The following is a 23214-nucleotide window of genomic DNA, read 5'->3' on the forward strand; positions in this document are numbered from 1 at the left end:
AGGAGTGGTTCACATACAGTAGCCTATATTGAAATGTTACGACACCATCATTGTAATACTATATTGGTATTGCTGCATTATCCAGATAAGATGGACCATTTATCTGCAGTAAATGTTACAGATTTTCTTTTTTTATCGAAGCAGTGTTTGCATAATAGAGTTTGAGTAATGCACTAGAGATTAACTGAACGATGAATAATAAGAACATGAAATATCTTCCATTCCAATAAATTCAATTTTTTAACAAATTCTGACCAATGTTGCTTAATTGATATAATCCCCCATGCACTTTTATCTTTCAAATTCCTAATAATTACTTTCATAAAAATCACTGTCTTGGCAGTGGCCATGGAGTAAGAAATGAGCTTGTGATAGTTACAAGGAATGTTAAATCCGATCAAATCCCCAATTAAACAAAGGAGGGCAATGGTTGGACATTATATCCTATTTAAGTGATTTAATTTCAGTGTGATATTCTTGCAAACTTTTTGGATGGGCAGAAGGCACAATATTGTTTTTTATCAAGGGGGTTCACAATATTATTCTTCACAAGGCTTGCAGCTGTTACCCTACTATTGCTGTGGCTGTAGGATACTGTTCACTTCTAAACACATAATTGAGAATCAACCAGTGATTCTGAAATTTGAAACAGGAGAGTTTTGAAATTGGACGATAGTTGTTTTATTCATTGATATCACCACCCACCACCCATGTTGCCCCTGCACCCACAGGTGCAAGGGCAACATTTTCTGAAAGGGTAATTTATGGCCTGTCCTGTGGCTCAGCTGGATGAGATGTCTACCATGTAAATGCAATGTCTTGGGTTCACAATCGACATGCAACCTTTTTTTTTTTGCTTGTCACACCACTTCCCGCATACACTCTCCCATCTTTTCTGTCTCTTTTCACTGTGAACTGCCTTAGAAAGCAGAAATGCCATAAGAATAATCTTTAAAAGAGCAATTCCCCAGAAATGCTAGGAGGGTCCGGGGGCATGTTCTTCACAAAGAAGTCTTCTTTTAAAAAGTCATTTCTGGTGAGTTTTGTACAGTGGCATGTACCTACCCTTTCAAAGGAGAAATGCAATATATTTGCATTTCTGACCTCTTACCGAGATTAATATGTAACCCAATCTAAAGCTTACAGGTATAAAATAAAATGCAATATGAAATTGAGGAACTTTGAAATACCAAATAGGACCCGTTTCTTTGTCTAGTAAGAGAGCTTCCATTTCCATTTTCCAGAAAGAAAAACTGTTTCCATATTAAAAGCAGAAAGCAGTCAACCAGTATTTGTATTTCTAGATTGTCACTTGGTTTCGCTAGTGTCGGTATTCAGTAATTAACATTTTCACCTCCACCCACACTGTTCTATCAATACGAGTCAATGCTCAACTCTTTTTTCCCTTAAGAATTCCAGGTGAATCTGAACTAGGCTGTTGATAGTGAAGAGACATTTACAAAATCACTTTATTGACAGTTGGCATGCTACTTTAAAAATATGCCCCATAGTTAAACCAAAAGTAATCATACAATTAATGGTGTAAAAACTTAGATGACCTCAGTAATGAATGCCGCCGTTCTCCGAGCATGATTTTTGATTTTTATTCCCGTAGAAGCTTTGAATGGCTGTAATCAATTTCTCATCCATTTTGCACTTGCCAGGTGGACCTATTGTTCATGGAATGAAATCAGATGGGCAGGGAAACAAGGAAGCGCAAAAATCTGATTGGCTGTTGACAACCAATGATGAAAAGTTCAGCCGTGGCGAATTTTTCACAGCTTACAATGTTGTTGACCATCCACACATCTGTTTTCCCGATTGTTCAGCTCTAAAGGAAATTGGACTTGCAGTAACTTGTTGACCATGTTTCTTGCAGTGTGAACGCACAGTTCGGCTTAAACTAAAGTATGCTGTAAGTCTAAAAGAGAAGGTAATGTCTGCCTGCTAAAGCAGTTAAAGCAGTGACATCATCAGCGGACAGCCTGTCAAATAAAGTAGGTGCAATTTAGAATAACATGTAATTATCTGGATATTTTCTCAAGTGCACACAGCATTTAAATACTAGCTGGAACCTTCATCCATGCATCCAACAGTTTATACTGTAAATGCCACAAAACTTTATATAATTGCTAACTGACTGTACATTTTCAAATAAAGCGGTGGTTGTACAAATTAATGTTTAGCCACATAACATTAAAATCACAATTTTCTCATTATGCTCTATTAAGGCTGAAATGGCTTAGTTTGGTGAAGCCTTTTCCAATCTCTAATCTGATGAAAAATGTGCAGTTGTGGTTGTCGTTTTGACGTCCGCTTGCTAGGACAGTGATACTTGTTTATGCATCACCTAAAGCAATCAAATATAACAAAAATGAAAGGAACGTTTATTCAACAAATGAATACATTGCAAATATACTGTACACATCTTACACAACTTGCAGAAGAAAAACAATATCATGCAAACAAATACTGTTAACCACAAAGTTTCTTTAAGAAAACATAAATTTTGTTTCTTTTTAACTCACCAGGATTGCATTAGAAAATTAGAAAAAAAAAATCTTTTGTGAATTCCAAGGATTTCTGTCTCAATGTACAGTCACAAAAAAAAAAAAAAATCAATACAATTCACAACATACTACAATACTTGCTCACTTCACAAATGAGACAATGAGAGTAGGTCTATCTCTCTGCAACACACAATATAGATCGTGTCTCTTGGGCATTGTAATCACAGCAGTCAATTAACACTTCACCAAAAGGCTGTGCTGGATGATTTACTGAAAAAGGTACATTCACTAAACATAATCCCATAGCACTTTAGTTCAAAGCCTTTCATGGTCAGTACTGATCATGTTATATAACATTCATGTTTGCTACAAAACAAAATCACAATCATTTACATTGCACATAAAGCATTACAAATCATATTTTTTCAAACAACTCATAGCAATTTCAAATCAATAAACAATGAACGGCAGAAGCACTTCTGGCAAAAAATAAAACCAACAGAGACATCATTACCAAAGACATCATTACATTTTACAGCACTTGAGCAAATAACAAATTATCAAATATATTTCTTTGACAGTAGACATCTTTATCTGCTGATACAGACAGCGGCATTTTTTAATGGTTGTATGTTGTCTTGACCACAGGGAATGAAGACATGATACCATGACACGTGTGTGTGTGTGTGTGTGTGTGTGTGTGTGTGTGTGTGTGTGTGGGTGGAGGGGGGTATTGGTTAGATTAGTGCTGTACATGTATCTGATGTAGTGGTCTGTATTGTTTTTTTGAGTTGCATCACTTTTAAGTGCACTATCTTGTATGTTTTATAAGATTAAGTAAAAACATATATTGAAATAAAAAGAGAAACAGATTCTTGTGACAGAAGAACACTCATGGTGCTCTCCGCGGGTCGTAATATGTCAAAGTAAATCATTAGACTGTCAATCATCTCTAGCAACAGACAGACTAGGCTGAGCAGCACACTGAATAAGGGCAGAGGTGCTTTTTGCTTGGATTCCTCTAAACCATTATATTCTGCTTACTAGGCTGATTTGCCTTGGGTCACCCTGTGCGCTGGTGTTGCCAACTGAAAGATAGTTTCTCCCTGGTTCCTGTCCCTCTTCTAGGTTTGCGTTGTGGCTGCAGACGGTCTGCCTCTGCGGGGACAGACGCGCCATATGGAAAGACGAGTGCCTCAAAGAGCCTGTGAGGGATGTGTTGTTTTCCAGCTCAGTCCGTATGTTTGTTCTTCGATAGCATCTCTTAAGACCGTGGTGAAAATGAATGGTGAATAGGCCGTAAGTGATGGGGTCTAGACAGGCGTTGAAGAGGCCAAAGATAAACAGCATGTGAGTCAATGAATGGGAGACGGTCTCCTCCATTTTCTCAGGGAACAGCCAATACCACAGACCCAGCAGATAGTACGGGGTCCAGCAGATGATGAATGATGTCACGATAACGATGCTCATCTTCAGAGTCCTCATCCGAGCTTTGGGAATGTTGTTGTGGGAGCGGCGGAGATGCACCTCTCTAGACAGCACTAGAACAGAGATAAACACTTTCTTCACCACACGCCGCTCAAATACTGTCACAGAGGCATGCAAAACCGTATTATGACCGCATGACGCTGAGAAAAGAAGAGACTTACGGTTGCTGCGAGCCATGCGGCTGGATATCTCAATGAGGATTCGCGTGTAACAGAAGATCATGATGACCAGAGGGAGCAGGAAGAGGCACACAAAGGTGAACATGTTATAGAGCGTCTCCTGCCAGTGCTTGACAAAACTCCCATGAGTCGTGCACTGGGTAAAATTCTCAGGAACTGTGATGGTCACATTGTGAAATATAAACATCTGTATGAAAACAAAAGCATAGTTATAATTAGCTATGACTCTAAATCACATTGACAGTCATAATTTATGGATGTTACGGCAAACTGGAGTGTGCCGTAATTGCTGAATCACAAAGTACAAAATTTAAACCAGGATTAGTCATGACAATCAAGTCTTATGTTGATCCAGCAGAGGAATACTGTCTTATTAGATCCGGATACTGGAAGTAGCTAGACAGAAAATTGGATTAGGATTTGCACTATTCTAAAACTTGGATGTATATCATCTTACTAACTGAGAAGACATCCAAATAGCCTTTTTCACTAGAATTATGAATCTGGATAATGAATTGCTTGATGACAGGGGCATAAATCCCAGGGGGGCATCACAGGCCCTGTAAATACAAAATGGGCCCCCTGGCATTCAGATGTGAATTACTGATGAGTGTAGTTTGTAAAGCATCTGTACTATCTTGCAATTTCAAACTATGTATCATGGGCATGTTTTCTTGTCATTGCATCAACATACAGGGCCCTATTTAAACGATCCATAGTGCATGGTCTAAAGCGCATGGCGCAAGTGCATTTACGGCGTGGCCAAATCCACTTTTGCTAGTTAAACTGTGCATAATTTGGGCGCAAAGTAAGGCGCACGGCGCAAAGGGGTTGTACTTAGTCTCTTAATTAATCATAGGTGTGTTTTGGGCGTAACATGAATTAAACCAATCAGAGTGTCATCTCCCATTCCCTTTAAAAGCCAGGTGCGCTTGCACCTTGGCGCATTGCTACTTAAATGGCGGATTCGGCAAGTTGGAGAAACGAACGTCCAAAAAGCATCTATATGTCATTATAGGCTGACATGGTGTGAATTAGTCTCAAGTAGCCTAAGTGCATTACAGTCTTTTAGACCCAGTTTGTTACAATTAAATCCGACAAATTCAAGGTGTTAGGCATTTGGACTGGATGTCTCAAAGTAATAAATACTGATGCGTTATGACGCACAGGGCGCATTGGAGACGCCAGGCGCAGCGTCCTCTACAGCCTCCTCTTCACCGCGGTCTCACACTGTCTGATCCCCCGAGTCAGAAAACAAGAATACAGAACTTGTCTATGGGTTTTTTATTCACATCGAATTAATGTGAAATGTTGAGTGCGTGGTTACGTTCACTCTTTCCAAAAACAAAAGGCACATTTACGATACCTGGGTCAGGAAGATGAAATAACCGCTGAAATAACAGTGCTATGTTTCTATAGGGTACATCAAATATGTATGTAGGCTATTGACCAATCAAGGGCGATGTGTGTGTGTGTCGGATAGGCCTATGTTGTGCATCGGGTGAAGGTAAGATGCCTTTGCAGTTTATTTTCATGACTTTTTGCTAGGCTGTGCTTACTGTGTTATTTTTCTTGGTTGTAGGTTGCGTATTTAGCAATTGGCAATGTGTGATGATGGTTAACGGGACAGGCATTTGGGACAGGCATTTGGAATTGCGTAATGGTGAGAGGGACACATAGTTTTTGGCATTTGGCGTTGCGTAATGGTAAAAGCATATGGCAATTTGGCAACAAAACGCATGTCAGGAACGAAGTAAAGTGCAAATTTTTATAGTAGATGATCCTATTTTTCTATTTTGCATGGTAACGTTGTGTGTGTGTGTTTGAGAGAGAGAGAGAGAGAGAGAGAACTGATGTTGTGGGTCATTGTGTGGCAATAACAATAGGCATCATATTATAATTAGTTTTTGAGTTTGTATAACACAACAGATGTAGGCGCATCTTACTATCTGAATACTGCGCCCTTTAAATAGCAGGAAAATACTGCGGCATTGACTTTAGACCAGGTTTTTGTTGGTCAATGGCGCAATCGCTTTCCGCTGCCTCAAGATAGCAATGCACCAGCAATGCGCCTGACCACACTTCATTTTAAGACCAACACACCCATGGGCGCAAAGATGGGCGCAAGTACATTTGCTATTTAAACAACGTAGGAGCTGGGCGTGAAAATGACAACTGCGTCGGTCGGAAACTAGCAATGACACTTGCGCTGTGCTTTGCACCGCTTTGCACCGGGTGTAAAATAGGGCCCACAGTTGCAATTATCAAACCGTATCACAATATTTCATTGAATAAATGTAATTTATTAATAATTTTCTATTCACTAAAGTGTGATAGTGTACAATAAGTACTCATTATTCATGAAATTGAATTTCATTCAGTCCATTTTGTGATGTGGGTAGGTTGGGATACGGGGGGCTTGCTGGGGTACAGGGGGCCCATAGCAATTCTTGCACCCGGGCCCCTTGTGAACCTCTTACACCCCTGCTTGATGGATACAATCAGAATGAGTTAAAATCAAACTGGGGACCCAGACCTCACTGGCAAAAACATACAGGGGCTTTCAGTATTTCCTACCCTGTGAAAAAAAGACTATTTGCATGTTGTACAGCTGGATGTGTCCTTGCCATTTTGAGGAGAAAGAACAGGGACAGTGTCTAATAGATGTATGTGTTTTTATAAATAAAAATTCTACAGTTATTAATTTTCATTGGAAACAATTCAGCTGCGTCAATGCAAGAAGAAACTGCAAAAAGAAAATATGTGTCATCTAGCCTCACAAAATGCTGCATTCATGCTGGGTAGTGTACCCGCTCAATCCTCTGTTGAAGCAAAGGTCATTGTACAGAAACGTCAGTAATTGCAATTCTTACCATCAAATGAAGAAAGCCCCAATGGAAAGCATATTCCCAGTGTTTCTGAAGCTTATCTTATATTAATTTGGTGTCTAACTGGGTTTTGGTAAAAAAAACAAAAAACTCTAATTGAGTAATTCAGTGTTCAGTCAACATTTTAAGAATTCTCCCATGATATTTATGTCATCATTGCCTTTCCCAGGCCCACATATGAAAACAGGAGGAAAATAGGTTTAATCTGTAACCATAATAAACAGTTGTGAGTTGTGAGGTTAAAGCAATGTATCACCTTCACCTTCACCTTGCATGTTCTTAATACTAAATATTACTTTTAAATACTTTTTTGTGGCAGGGCCTTAAGCTCAGATCAGTATCATGATGTGTTGAAGAGACTGTGTGTTGAACCCCAGGGCTGTAAATCTCAAGGGAGAGACTCAAACTACAAAGCTAAAAAACAAGTTGAATTTCAGGCAAAACCTGGCAGCCTCTGAGGTGAGAAAATAGAAACAGTAGTAACATTACTACTTGGTATTTATTTTTATCAAGACATTTGGATAATCTGTTTTTGTAAAGCTGTCAACTTTCAAGTCCTCTGGACTGTTTAATACGTTTAATTCGTCAAACATATTCTCTTTATATGTGAGCAGCAGTAGAACCATAGCATCTTGAAAGTCACAGCTCATATTTTACCACAGGACATACATTTCAATTATGTTTTTTTACTGCTGACCAAGGCATTGATTTATTTATTTTTTTGATTGTCGGCATCTAATGGCAAAAAGCTATCAAACTTTGCAGTGCACTCCTACAAAACTGTTCTCAATGTGTGCTTGTTGTGTGCTTTCTGCATACAGTATGTAACAAGTTTAATGCATATGCTCCAGTGCATTTAAATTAATCTCAATATATGTCTTCCATTTTTAATGTTCAGAACAGCACTGTTGGGTGAACTCATCCTGACCAAGCTGGAAGGCTGTCGTGTGTAGGCCTACTTTTATGACTCCAAATACAGGGGTTAGACAAAATAACAGAAACACCACATGAAAAAGAACTTTAACTTTGATATAACTAAATCACACTCACAAAGGCAGCTACAAAAGTGAGTCACATGACATCCAAGACCAGTTAGCAGCATGTGTCACCTTTAAAAGAAGTCTGTCAATCGCCACTTTTATATGTGAATTTTCAAAGCAACATGAGGCAACTAACAGAGTTCCAAAGACACCAAATAGCCAGTGTCTGAACTACAGGTGCATCAGCCACAAAGATGAGTGAGTTGAGTTATTTGTTGTGGCAATCATGACAACACATGCCAAACGCCATGAATCAGCAAAGAGTAACAGCGGTTGCAAGTCAAAGCTCACTGACTGGGTTAGACAGTACACTTCGCAGTTGCTCAACACCACAAAACTATGGACCCAAAACTCACCAGAGAATTGAATCAACACTTCTGTGAGAGAGTCTCAACAAAAACTACATTGTAAGACTCACAAAGCTGGTATTTATGGCAGAGCTGCCATTTGGAAACTGCTTGTATCCAAGGCCAACACACAAAGATAACTTGATGGGAGCGTAAAACCTGAATCTATGAGCAATGGAAAAATGAATATACTTTGAGTCAAAGGATGCCTGCAACTCACAATGTCGCTGTTGAAACCTGCTGGTGAATCTGAAATGGTATGGGCAGCTATTCTGTGGGTGTCATCAGATCCGATGATTTCTCTGCATGGTCATACAATGCCCAAAGAATATGAGGCCATGTTACAGGACCAGATGCACCCTGTGGTGTAAACAATGTTCCCTCATGATGTTCCCATTACTCCAAGATGATAATGCCTCAAAACACACTGCTAAACACATTCAAGAGTGGTTTCATGAACACCAGGATGAAGTGAAACGTCTTCCTTGGCCTCTGAGATCCACAAACCTAAACTTCATTGAATCTTTATGGGAAATTCTGGAGTGCGAAGTAGATTCCCACCTTCTTCATTCCTCAAAGACCTGGAAGCTTTCCTTCTTGAAGAAAAGTCCAACTACACACAGTTCAGGATCTGCATGCTTTCAATTCTGGAGTTGTTCTGAAGGCAAAGGGTGGCTCTACTCCTTATTAGGTACTTGGTACACATTTCTGTTAGTTTGTACACCCCCTGTGTGTCTAATATGAAAGACCATTGAGTCAATGAGCCCGGCCAGGACAGCATGCAGCACCCACTCAGAAATCCAATTTGATTACTGAGAACAGCTGCCTCATTTGTGCTCAGCATAAGGCCCAGTCAAGGACTGTTCTGAATTTTTCATACATAATGTGCTGTTTAAGGCCACACAGACCGTAGCCTTGTGATTGGTCTGGAGCGTAGCCACATTAAAAAAACCTACCATTATGTCCCATATTTTGTTAACAAACACTTTCAATAAGTTTAGAAATGGAATACAGTAAATCAAGAGTTTGGCAACCCTTTCGTTCTTAGAATAAAACTTAAATTAATTCAGTTGAGCCCAAGACATTATGCCATAAAGAAAACAAAAACTTCCAAAAACTCCATCGCAAACTCCAAAATTCAGATTCAGTGAGAGTGATGGGTTTTTCATATTACACAAAAGGTTTTTTACCTTGATAACTGGAATGGCATTTTGTAACAGACTTAACAGATAATTGGATTAACTCTTTTCAACATAATGGGTGCACTAGTTTCTGTGGGGTAAAATGCAGTCATGGTGTTTAAGGCTGCTCTCTTTTGATATTGTACTTAATGTAGGCTATATTTACATAATGAATAAATTGAATGCCATCTATATCCAGACTGTACCTGGTGGTTAAGAGATATCTGAACAAGTTTTATTCCTAGGCTTTTAATAAAAGGCCACTAAACAGTGATGTGAAAGTTGCACAGCCAACAGCTTAAGCCATGTTTTATGTAGTAATATGAGTAGAGTAGGACCATAAGGTACACTGATGTGGAAAGTCCCTTTGATGTTGAAACCCAGAGGGGGGAGAACACCTCTTTTAAAAGTCATCCTTACCTGAGGGAGAGAGAGGATCACACTCATCGTCCAAGCCACAGTCAACATGATTTTGCTTTTCCTTTTGGCCTCGCTGATGCCCAAAGGATTCAGGATAGCAGACTGTCTATCCAGGCTAATGACTACAGTTACAAAAGCGCAGGAGTACATCGCGACCAGTTTCATGAACATTAGCACCCTACAGGCGACGTCTCCTGCTTGCCACTGAACCGTGATGTTCCACACGGCATCGACGGGCATGACAATGAAAGTCACCAACAGGTCTGCCACCGTGAGGTTCATTATGAGTATCCTGACGTGGGACTTGCGCTTGCCACCGTTGCCGGCCGCCCACAGCACAATCAAGTTGCATACAGCCGACACCGCGCAGAGAGAGAAGGTGATAATGACTCTGACTTTGGCTGCTGTGGAGAAAGTGGGCAGCTGCAGCGCGTCTCCATTTGTGCTCTTGTTGCAGAGTGAGGTGGGTCCCTCGCAGCTGCCATTCACTGTTTGATCCGTCATCTGATGGAACATAATGAACACAGGAGTCTGAGGCTGTCACTTGTATCCAGGGAGCACGAGATTGGCAATGCTCCTGACTCCTATTCTCTGTCTTTTTTCTCCATCTGTTTTTCCACTGGAACTTCAACTGCTAATTAAGCTGTGGGAACACAATCTGGGGAATAGAAAAAGGGTTTAAGCCTTGATTTGACACGAATATCTGTGTAAGTGGAAACACTAGAGTTTCAAATAGCCCAAAAGAAACAGTGGAATCTTTAATTGACACTAATGTGGTTGTGGTTTATATGCATGGCTCGTTTTTTTTTCATGGCTGTCAGCGGCTCCTTTCTCACACCGTATGTTCTGCATGCGGTAGAAAAAAACGTGATGTGGTTACAGTGACTCCTGTATACCTATCGATTAAACAGATAACTGGAAAACACTGATACATGCAAATGTAGGCTACTTGGCAAAATAGCTCTGAATACAGCACTGATTTATTCACTTGACTGTACAGTGATTTTTCACCGGACACCACCAAATTAAGGCAATCACAAAGTAATCACAAATGCAGTGAATAGATTCATGGCATGGAAAAAATAGCCTAATATAGATCATCAAGGATATAGAAGACATCCCTCGAGAAATTGTATCGCTAAAATACACTGGTACAAACATAGGCTAAACAATATTAATTATTATAATTAAAGAAAAAACTTGGTCATCCGTCATGCACCAGTAGGCTACAGTTTATTGCTGAACTTCTAAATCGGTTTGTTAATTTGTCACGGAGATGACAATCATAATTGGGCAATTGCCTAATTCTTGTCCCAGAGGAAAAGAAAAACAAGATGAGTCACCAAACTGTAATATCAAAATGTTGTCAGTTATCGACGCAGATTAAAAAAAATAGCTTACCTGCAATTAGGAAGTGGGGCTGAACGTGAGCTCTAATGGGCTTTCACTGAAAGTATTTCTACTGCAATTCAGGTGCCAGTCCGGCAGATCTAGCGTCACTGCAGCTGTTGCTTCCCTCCGCTTCATTCCTCCGCTCTGACGCGCAGAAATGATTGGCAGCAACTGACGATGCTCCGAGCCACAGTATCAATATGTGGGGTCCGTCTAAATCGGGGATTCCCAATACTTTTTCAAGGCAAAGACCCCTTAATCCCTGCGTGGAAATCTGTTAAGCCACACATCGTAAGGGTTTCTCCTAAGGAACCGCACCTGAGGAGATTATTAGATATGATTTAGTTCAGAATTTATAGCTGGGGAAATAACCGCTAGGGAAACCGCTGATCACAATGGTAGTCACTCTTGTATTCTGCTCTATCATCGGGAAGACTTCCAGTAGTAAACAAAAAAATATTAAAATGTAGTTACTTTACTTGGGGACCCCCGGAGCATTCACAAGTGCACAGCCAATCATTTCTCTCTCTCTCTCTCTCTCTCTCTCTCTCTCTCTCTCTCTCTCTCTCTCTCTCTCTCTCGTCTTGTTTTCTCTCATGACTGCCTTCCTTTGAATTGACCAGAAGCTGCAAGATATTTCACACAACACTGGAATGACAACAAAGAGGTGTCTAATTCTTTCCTAGTGGTTTAGGAATTAAAAAGCTTCTAGTAGAATTGCTGTTTTGCATTGAGAGCTTACACGCCAGTTATTTGCAGATAGTAATCAATAGGGGAAAGGGAAACAAATTCAACTAGAAACTGTGTCTAAGTGTGATGAGTACTTGGGCACAGTCAATCAAAAGCAGCAACATAATGATACCCTTTAGGCTAATGTAACACTTGCCCAATCGTTCGGCCCCAGCAAGGAAGGCACACAATTACCAGTTTTTCTCCGTTGGACGTTGTTTATTTCTTTACACCTGAGGAGGGTAATTCTCCTCGATCTGTCATTGGCAAATCAGCTTTTACAGTCTTTTATTTAATTTACTACTTTAAAAACAGTGGCATAGACCTCCACATTAATTGCCTTGAGTCACGCAACCCTCAGGACCCAACCTTCTCCAGTGAGGACCTCAGCCCCCAGCGCAACTGCACCACTGCCTTCGGTCCCACTTCTGGCGTCCCCCCACCTGTAGCCAATACGCCCAATCCTGTCGCGGGCTGCAGGCTCCCCCCAAACAACGCGATGAGGACCCCGGCTCACGCCAAACAATGAGAGAGACAGCCCCCACCAAAAGGCGCTCTCTGGCTTTAACACTTCCTGCCTACGTAGCCTATACATGCTGATGCAGTACCGTAATGTACGCCCTATGGCGCCTTACACTCATCCCCCCAAGCAAAAAATCATCATCCCGATAATTGATACAGCTCAACTGTTGAGTGCCTGCAGGTTTCCCTACTTCCCTTCTAGGTTATCAGCCAACACAGATATAATGTCCCTCAGGGCCATCAACCAAAGGTGATTAGTCTGAGCCACTACCTGACCCTCTGACCCTATTCCCCGACCCTGGATGGTGGATTGCGGCAGGTGAAAGGGGTTGGAATGCTGCCTCGCTGTCTGCCTACTGGACCGATGCAGGGGTGCTGAGGATGGGTCCTGATTTCCAGCTTCTGACCCCTCCGACCCTGATGCACAGCTCAGCTCATGGGCGCTTAAGCCCTTGTCTGACCCACTGTCATCCATGTCACTTGGCTCCAGGGCAACAGCAGATGAATCCTGACCCGACCTCTCTTCTGAGGGCGGAGACTCCACCCGTGGGGCCCTGTGGACCCTCCCTCGCGCCCTCACCCCCTCTACCACAGACTCCTCTTCCTCAGCATCCGAGTTACTCACGTCCGCTTGCACATTCCGACTGCTTCCCGCTCTTTCTCGCTCCCTGGTTCGAGACACAGGGCTGTAGCTCCAATCGGTGCACATTCTTCGGAGGCTGCAATCCGTCCTCCGGAACGACAGTATACACAGCCCCCTCTGAGCCTGGGTGCGCTATGACTCTATGTGGGATCGGCATCCATAGATCCTGAATCTTGTGCCGTTCTTTGAAGCCATGATTTCTTCGGTACACCAGCTGTCCCACTTGCAAGGCGCTTTGTCTCGATGGAGGGCCATGATACTTCCTCCTAGCCTCTGCCTGCTGCTCCATCTGAATTCTTGCATTATGGTAGGCCGTCTGCAGTCGCAGCTGGTGCTCCTGAACCGAATCATCAACCGTCCCGAGAAAATCCTCGTCCCCTGCCCCAAACAGGATGTCAATCGGCAGGTGTGGAGACTGGCCAAACATCAATAAGTATGGTGTGTACCCGGTGCTGGAGTGTTCAGAGGTATTATAGGCAAAGATGACTTCAGGCAGATGCTCAACTCACCTCCTCTTCTTATTTGGGGGCAGGGTTCTAAGCAAGTTGTGGAGAGTCCTATTGAATCGCTCACACTGCCCATTACCCTGCGGATGGTATGGGGTCATCCGGCTCTGCTTAATGCCGTATAAAACACAGACGTTCTTGATTATCTCTGCCTCAAAGCACCTCCCTTGACCAGAATGGATCTTCTGTGGCACACCATACCTCTGAATCCGCTCCTTGACCAGGACCTTAGCTACAGTCACCGCCTTCTGATCTCTTGTGGGAACCCGCTACCGGGTTATGCAGCTAGTGATAGCAGCACATGACAGTACTCTCTCAAACCCTCCCCCTCTTTCTGTTTCCTATCAAAAAAAACACTTTTGCGCTCTAGTCAAAGACATTGGGTGGCCATATGTTTCCTCCAACACCTGCAACATTAGATAGGGGTCCCGTCTTATCTCACTCGCAGAATGTTTTATCTTCAGCTGTGCTTCACCCTCAAGATGGTCATAAATGTACGCAGCCTTCTCTCCCCTCTTGTATCGATTGTAGCTAACTGAATTCTCTAGCTCATCAAGCCAGTCATAAAAGGATAGAGTACCAAGTTTACCAGAAAACATCAAACACTTCTTTTCTTTAGGTATATACACAATCTCAAGTGAGGACAGTGAACCAGCCATCTCATCAGAGGGAATAGCTGAAGGGGCATGGGGGGCTCCCGTTGACAAGGCGGGATGGGATCTGCCAGGCGTAGGACTGCTTGGAGATGCTGCTCTGAGCTGACCTGCCAACAGTTCGTTTTGAGTGCGTTTTTCCATCCCCAACCTCTCCTCGAGGGCTTTAACCTGTTCCTGCAGCTCGTGGACAGACATCTTGAGACATCAGAAGATGGGTGGCAGCTCCCTGCAGTGTTGGTCTCAAAATGGCTGATGTCTTCTTACTATGCCACTGTTTTTTTCCCTTTCCTAATTTAGCTGACTTGCCAACTAGATCCTGTTTGTGACGCCAAAATGTAACACTTGCCAATAGTTTGGCCCCAGCAAGGAAGGCACACAATTACCAGTTTTTCTCCGTTGGACATTGTTTATTTCTTTACACCTGAGGAGGGTAATTCTCCTCGATCTGTCATTGGCAAATCAGCTTTTACAGTCTTTTATTTAGTTTACTACTTTAAAAACAGTGGCATAGACCTCTACATTAATTGCCTTGAGTCGCGCAACCCTCAGGACCCAACCTTCTCCAGTGAGGACCTCAGCCCCCAGCGCAACTGCACCACTGCCTTCCGTCCTACTGTACTTCTGGCGTCCCCCCACCTGTAGCCAATGCGCCCAATCCTGTTGCGGGCCGCAGGCTCCCCCCAAACAACGAGAAAAGGACGCCGGCTCACGCCAAACAATGAAAGTAGAGACAGCCCCCACCGAAAGGCGCTCTCTGGCTTTAATACTTCCCGCCTACGTAGCCTATACGTGCTGACGCAGTACCGTAATGTACGCCCTACGCCGCCTTACACTAATGAGAGTAAAAACTCCATACTTACAGAGCCAGTCACTGAATCAGATAATCTTCTCCTCCAGCATAATGACAGTTGTCTGGTGCACTACTTAACAGCTACACAGCACTATATGTCCACTCTTATTATCCCCATCAATGTTATTAACTCCCAGCATTACTCTCAGCCCACATACTGTACTTTTACATGGTAGGTGGTAAGTCCAGAAAAATGTTAAGACATTGTGCTGCACATAGGTTATATTCTCTATAGCAAGCTTTTAGTATGAAAGCAGTAGCCTATATTGGGTTTAGGATTTTACTGATAAGAGTGAGCAGTACTGCTTTTGTAGGATTCATACAAATGCAGTGTTCCTGCTAACCCGGTGAAAAAAAGGCCAAGGTCTGCTTTGACATATTTGGTAAGTAGGTCATGTCAGAGCCACTCAAGCCCTGTGCTCAAGTGTGTGATTGTGTGCCATATGGTATATATATCCCATTTTTACCCACATGGAGAATTACCTCATGATGACGGTCTAAAGTAGTAGGAAATGATGAATACTGTGAGTTCGCAATGGTTTTAAATGGAGAGCAGTTTGTAATGGGAACAGAGGGCGTTTCAATCATAGCAGGGTAATTCATTTTCATTGATCTCATGGCAGCAAGTCATATTACTGAGGGATATCTGCTGTGAAAAAAAACCCCAAGTGAGTTAAACTGTCTTAGATGACTCTTTTGTGGAATATTATTCTTCGAGTAAAATTCAGTAAATTGCCCTCTAGTCAGTGTGATGCCAACACTGAGGCAGGTAATTATCATTTAACATTAGAGAACCCAAAATGGATGCTGTCACTTGTCTCCCAGGATTTGGTGGGATTTGTGAATTAACCTCTCTCTCCATGCCATGAATTCATCCAGGATAGGCTCTGAAGTATTATATTCACACAGAGAGAGAGAGAGAGAGAGAGAGAGAGAGAGAGAGAGAGAGAGAGAGAGAGAGAGAGAGAGAGAGAGGAAAAGAGAGGGAGGGGAAGTGGAGAGAGCAAGAGAAATTATCCACAATTTCATGCATTTTACATTTTTTCATTCTCAATGAGCCAGTTCTTTCTGTCACAAATCTGTATGGTAAGCTTGAGTTCATCTCAAAGACAGAATGATCCTAGCCACAGGGCAGGGCATATATTATCAGTGCAATTTCAGTATTGCACCTAGCGTTACCAGTCAACAGACAGATAACATTTTGCTTCAAGGCAGTTGCCATTTCTCTCTATCTGTACGACTGTATACATCAGAGTCTTTTTAATTTTAAAAATAATTCCTATACATGTGGTTAAATATTGAAACTCTTAACCATGATGAACCAAGATGATATAAAGTAATGTGTTCACATTCCAGGTGCATTGTTGAAAAATATGTTATGGGATTATAGTATGTATGGTACTATTGTTACTGCATGTATAAATAAAGCAACAATAAAGATCTACAAGTACTGTTGTGTTATGTTGATAGACATTTTGTTGAAGGAAATAATTTCTGGTAGCGGTACTTTTGCAATATCCTTACTTTCATGCCATATTTCATGAATTGATCAACTCTAGTTCCACTTGTTCTACCTTCGGGCACTTATAGACTGCTGTCTCTGTGTACCTATTTTCAGGCATTATCTCCTTAAAAACGGCTTTTAAATACTCAATGTCTGGTGAGCTTAGGGAGAAGAAGAATCATTTTCTACAATTAACTAGAGAATTGCTGCAGAAGGATGCTGCAGACTCTGAAGTGGTATCATTTATCCATTCATCTTTGTGTTTAAGCCATGTTAACTTGTTGAAGAGGATTTAAATAGAACACAAATAATCTACATAAATTAGTCATTCATTATTCATGCATGTAATGTAATGTGTGATCCCTTCCTTATTGAATTATGGCAATGCTAACCTTGTGGCATGGGCATGGCAGCATCCTGCTGTTAAAATCCATTCACAGATGGATACATTGCTGCCATGAAGAAAGGCATCCGATTGGCAGTGATATTCAGATATAACTGTGGGATTTAAAGTTTGCTACAGTTTTATCAAGGGGCTAATAATGTGTGTAATAAATCCAAATCTCTCACCATTGTACCACCACCAGCAGCCTGCACTGTGGATACACTGCATGACGGATACATATACTCATATGATTCTCCATGCCCTCATCCTCAAATTAGCATGAAACAGCAGCATTTCATTAGACCCCAGTGGTTTTCTAATCCTCCACTGTCCAGTGTTTTCGCTCCTGCAGTTTCTTATCTTTTGGTGCAACAAGTGAAATTCTGTATGGTCATTGGTTGCCATACCCTATTCATGTTAAGGTGTACCATTGTGTATTAGATTAATGAGCTGTTTTCAACCACGATGCTGATAATGAATTTAAGGCAGCTTCTTTTTTTCTTTTTTTTTTGCCAAGTGTAACAGCATTACAATACAGCATTTTGGAATGAAACCATTCAGGTTATTGAACAGCTTTTCAGAAGGGAAAGATTTACTACGATCTAAATGAGTTCAGCCTTAAATTCTTACTGCCAGATGATCTTGCGAATTTACCTATATAAAGATGCAGTTAAACACCCTGCCTTTGCTCTATCAGCCTAAAACCTGGCCAACACTTCAAACCCATAACTGAACATTTCCAGTACACTCAAAGTGCAATTAATTTTTACATTTTCTATATTCAATGCATTGGCAAGGCTGCTAAAGGTGATAAGGGTACTAATAAGCCAGCTTCAGTGCTGCTCTGTAATAGACACAATCACCAAGACTTGAGGCTCTGATTGCGGAAAATCTTTCTGATTTTGAAATGGCCCCATTGAGTGTTAACATCTTTTCTGTAGTTGAATTATGCGCTTAAAACCTATAAAACAGGGCCCAGACTACTTAGAGAAAAGCCATTGTATCCATGGCATCCAGATCCAGGAATTGGTGTGAGTAATGCAGTGAACAGACAATGTGATGAATCTCAGCTAATGATCTGTCGGTTTCTGTCATAATAAGTTTGAAACCTCAAGATATTGAAGGCCATATGGTGCTTAGGCATGCTGGGGGCGGCGGTGTCTTATTTTCAAAGAAACACAGAATACTTTGAATACAGCAACCCACACAACAAACTACTCCAACACTGTACACTGTAGAACATCCTTCAGCCATGACACAAGGAATTTAATTTACGATTTGCCTTTCTTTACTTAATCTCTCATGCACCAAGGCCAAGCCTCTGATGAAAATAATGAAACAAAAAATGTGAATTAAAATTGCATGTTATAATGTTTGCTTTGCCACTTGCTCACTTGAAATCTTGGCCTTGATCATGAACTCCCTTGTATATTTAATTGGTATCCTTACGCAGAAAGATCACCTTTGCTTCAAGATAGAGAGAAAATATCGAATGAAATAACATCTAATAAGAGTTTCAAAAAAGGTTACTTTTTAAAATGATAACCCTTCTACACAATGGGTCATGATGTTTTTGCAACTGAATAGTTGAGCAACAAAACTATTCAGTTGAGCAACAAAACACAGCAACATCCATTATAACTATGGAAAATACAGGTACAGCACATGTGCCTTCACCAATAGGCCTACAAGGCTCAGTGGCGTTCAGAGACTTTCAGGGACAGAAGTGAAAAAATGAAAAAGGGCTTCCTCTGGAATGCTCTTGGGACTTTTGGGCATTCTCTCTTTGGAAAATATTTTTTTTATTTGAAAACACAATAATAAATGTATTACAAAAAAATAGTTAGCTAGTTAATAGCCAGATTTTGATGTCTCATTCCTTCAATACAATATACCATACCCATAAAAACAAAAATTCTCATAAGATGTTTTTATCATTAAATTATTAATTCTTGCTGCACCTATGTCTTATGTAATTATGTCTAATTAATGTAATTAATATGAAAGTAATTAAATAAAACAATGGCCTCATGATGTCTCAAAACTTGGATTTTTTCAAGACACCTTGTGACATCCTTGAGATGCATTTGAGACCTGTGAACTTTTATGATGCCCTATGACATGTGTTGCGTTGTATTAAGACATCTTCAATGATGTGTCTTAAATTAGATGATGGTGAGCACAGCCAGCTGTTGAACTGTGTGACTATGATTTTATCAGCTCTCCCAGGACTGTCATGGATCTGTGAGGACTCAAATGCAGACACAGGCGGAGGCAGGAATACAGTACAAAGTGGTTTAATTGGCAGGCAGTCTCGTAATCCAAACAGGCAGGAGGTCAAAACCAGAAAAGGCAAAAGTACCGAAACAACTGGCAGGGAAACAAAGTCAAGAACTGGCAGGATCAAACCAGGATAGCAAATTAACAGGCAGGTATAAAAAGTGCTGGAACAGACTAGGTACATCACTAGACGATCTGGCAGAGAACAAAGGGAAATGGACTGGTATAAATACACTACTGGACTAATGAGGGAATGAGGTGCAGCTGGGAAGGGTGGAGACAGGTGATGCAGGAGGCGGGAAGGTGAGTAGGCTGACATGAACAACCAGAGCCTGAATTGGAACTGGACTGGGATCTGAAAGACAAACATAAAACACAGAACAGACGAGAGGGAACTGGGAGTGGAAAACAAGACCAAGACAGACAACACAGAGAGAGAAAAAGAGCTCAAGGAGATGAGCTGGCTGGACTCCTGACAACTACTGGCCATGATGGTGGGCTGGCTATTGTTTGATCTCTTCTACTAGAAGCCTTGCTTATTATCATTATTATTATTATTATTATTATTATTATTATTATTATTATTATTATTATTATTATTATTATTATTATTATTATCATTATTATTATTATTATTATTAGAAGCCTTGCTGACAGAAGAGTTGAGGGCATAATAAATTGAATTACAGTTATCTAAATAATAGATGAATGAGGTAATGAATGCATGGATGACTTTTTCATGATTAGCCAGTGAGAGGAATGACTGTATTTTAGAAATATTTCTTCAATTATTATAACAAGAAGAGTTGATTTGGGTATCAAAGTTACAATCCGGGTCAAATATCACACCTAGACTTCTGGCAAAAGATTTGGCATTAGCAGACAGACTGCCAAGTATTTCAAGAATAAATTTAGTGGAGGTAAGAGGGCTAGATAAAAGTATTTTTGATTTACTGTCAATCAGCTGTACATTTTGTGATTGGCTTTTACCGGCATGTATAACTGAGTATCATCTGCATGGAATGAAATCTTATGTTTGTCTTGTTTATTTATATTTATTATTTATTTATTATGTTTATACGAATAATGTGAACTAGTAGAAGCATGTATAATGAAAATAAGATGGGCCCAGCATAGACTCTTGTGGCACACCAAATCTCACTAGCACTGACGATGACACAGTTGTTGTATGGTGATATTGATACCGGAGCAGACAAACAGACAGGAGTCGATCTGATAAATTGGTAAATGGACTGCATTTATATAGCGCTTTTATCCAAAGCGCTTTACAATATGCCTACATTCACCCATTCACACACACATTCATACACTGATGGCGGCAAGCTACCACGAAGGGTGCTGGTGCAACCATCGGGAGCAATTTGGGGTTCAGTATCTTGCCCGAGGACACTTCGACATGCAGACTGGAGGAGCCGGGGATCGAACCACCGACCTTCTGATTAGTGGACGACCCGCTCTACCTCCTGAGCCACAGCCGCCCCATTTGGTAGACATTTAGTGATGCATCATTGGAGAAGAACAACATGAACACCGTCAGTGATGTCAGTATCTCCTCGTACTGAGAGACCTGTGATCTATATAATGATCGGTTACGTACATGACAGATAAACGAGAAGACATGGTTCCTGCATGCCTCCACATGCCTGATAGCTGACATAACAATTGACGCTTGGAGCCGAATGGCCTTGTAGCAGTAACAGCAGGCACATCCTGAAACTGGGTCAACTTTGGTCAGCTAACAAGAACACAGTGTATACAATTTCAAACAGTTGAGAGAATTGTCTGTCAGAGAGATGAGAACAACTCAAGGGGAGTATCAGCAATACTCACATAGTTTTTGAGACACTGAATTGAAAGTTGGCTGCTAAAAGAAGACCGTTGGTGACTTTCAATAAGGCACTTTCAGACACAAATGGAAGCCTGACTGGAATTATTCAAACAAATCATTACTTCTCAAGTAGTCGGTTAGCTGAATATAGACAACTATCTGTAGTACTTTTAATATTGGAAGTTTAGAGGTGGGTCTATAATTGTTGGGAATTGATGGTTTGAGGCTAGGCTTTTTCAGAAGAAGCTGGACAAGTGCACATTTGAAATAAAATGGAACAGAGCCTGAGACCAGGGAGCTATTGATATATGGACAAACTATTTCCAAAACTTCCTTAAGCAATATTGTAGCCACTATATCTAGAGGGCAGGGAGAGGATTTCACATGAGATAGAATATCCTTGAGTGATTCAGTGGATATAGGGGCAAATGAATCTAGATTAGAATCTAAGTGGTTAGTAATAGACAGGTCATGGACAGGAGGAATAATTTGACCTCTGATATTTTCAGTTTTCTTAGTGAAAAAGAGCAGAACATTTTCACATTCCTCTGGTGAGTGGGTGGAATTAATGTTCAGAGGTTCAGTGGTGTTAAAAGGTAATCTTGGATTATGAGTGTCAGAGATCAAATTAGATTAAAAAAACTTTGCTCTTTTGTGTCTCTGATCACCAGTGTATCGTGTTTAAATCAGCTTTTCAAGCTGTCACAGAATACCAGTGCGCTCGGATCTTAAATGGCTAAAGCGGTTAAAGATTCTCCTCTGTTTGCAAATTCTGGTAATATTTTGTCTCCGCTATCCCACACAAATGATCTCTTAAATTGCTTCAGTGATCTTTGTTCTTCAGCCTTAGAAACCATTGCTCCAAAACTAAAAACTAGATCAAAATCTTTCAGTATATACCCTTGAATAAATGAAAGCATCCACTGCTAAAAGGGATTATAGAGGAGCTCAACGGAAGTAGAAAAGCACTAAGCTCCTGGTCCATTATGAGTAAATGAAGGAGATATTACTATCCTATAATCAAAAGATGCAAAAGCAAAATATTTCTCTGATCTAATCTCCACAAATCAGCACAATCCTAGGTTCTTATTTAGCACCACTGACTGCCTTGTGAATCGCCTTGTGAATCCCGCTCCTCCTTGTGTGGTTCTTCAAATGTTGACTGTGAAAAGTTTTTAACCTTCTTTTTAGACAAAATTGAGGGCATTAGGTCTAAGATTTCCAGCCCCATTCTCTTTACTGATGTATCCTGTCCTCATCTCGATGGACGATCTCTCATAAGGAACTAATGGACACCATTTCACATGAGACTGTCAGCCAGCCCCCTGACATCATCCCAGCCAAATTCCTTTTAGAACTTTTAGATACTGTAAGACCAACTTGCTCTCCATTGTCAACAGTTCTCTGTCCTCTGCTTGTGTCCCTAATTACTTTAAGACAGCTTGTGTTCAGCCTCTAAAAGAAAAAAAAGAAGAAATGGTATTGATTCTTCTGCTCTCAGTAATTATAGACCCATATCAAAATTACCCTTCATTTCTAAAACCCTGGAGAACATTGTATCAAGTCAACCCCAAGAAGTGTTGGAAAATTCCACCAGCAGCACAGCACTAACTGCGATTGTCAAGGTTGTAAACAATATCTTGATGAATGTGGATACTGTAGGCCATAGTATCCTCATTGACAGATTAAGGTAGTGGGTTGGTTTTTCAGGGACCATCTTAGATTGATTCTCGTCATACTTGACTGATAGGAAATTCCTTGTGGCCATTGATGGCTATGTCTCCTCGCAGTCTTTGATCACGTGTGGTGTGCCACAAGGCTCAATTCTAGGACAATATGAGTCTC

The 23214-nt window shown here is 41.0% G+C and overlaps 1 protein-coding gene across 1 annotated transcript; it reads right to left on the reverse strand.

Moving 5' to 3' along the window:
- Nucleotides 1–3539: 3539 nt before the first annotated feature.
- On the reverse strand, nucleotides 3540–10569 carry gnrhr4 (gonadotropin releasing hormone receptor 4). The gene is made up of 3 exons (XM_071525305.1): nucleotides 10054–10569; nucleotides 4160–4364; nucleotides 3540–4051 (listed from the first exon to the last, which is right to left on the reverse strand). The coding sequence occupies exons 1-3, from the start codon at nucleotides 10567–10569 to the stop codon at nucleotides 3540–3542; spliced, it is 1233 nt and encodes a 410-aa protein (XP_071381406.1).
- Nucleotides 10570–23214: the final 12645 nt, after the last annotated feature.

The sequence above is a fragment of the Centroberyx affinis genome, unplaced genomic scaffold (assembly GCF_046629955.1).
Source record: "Centroberyx affinis isolate AG114_WGS23_722 - 3 ecotype Tasmania unplaced genomic scaffold, CSIRO-AGI_Caff_v1 ptg001286l_1, whole genome shotgun sequence".
NCBI classification, from domain to species: Eukaryota; Metazoa; Chordata; class Actinopteri; order Beryciformes; family Berycidae; genus Centroberyx; species Centroberyx affinis.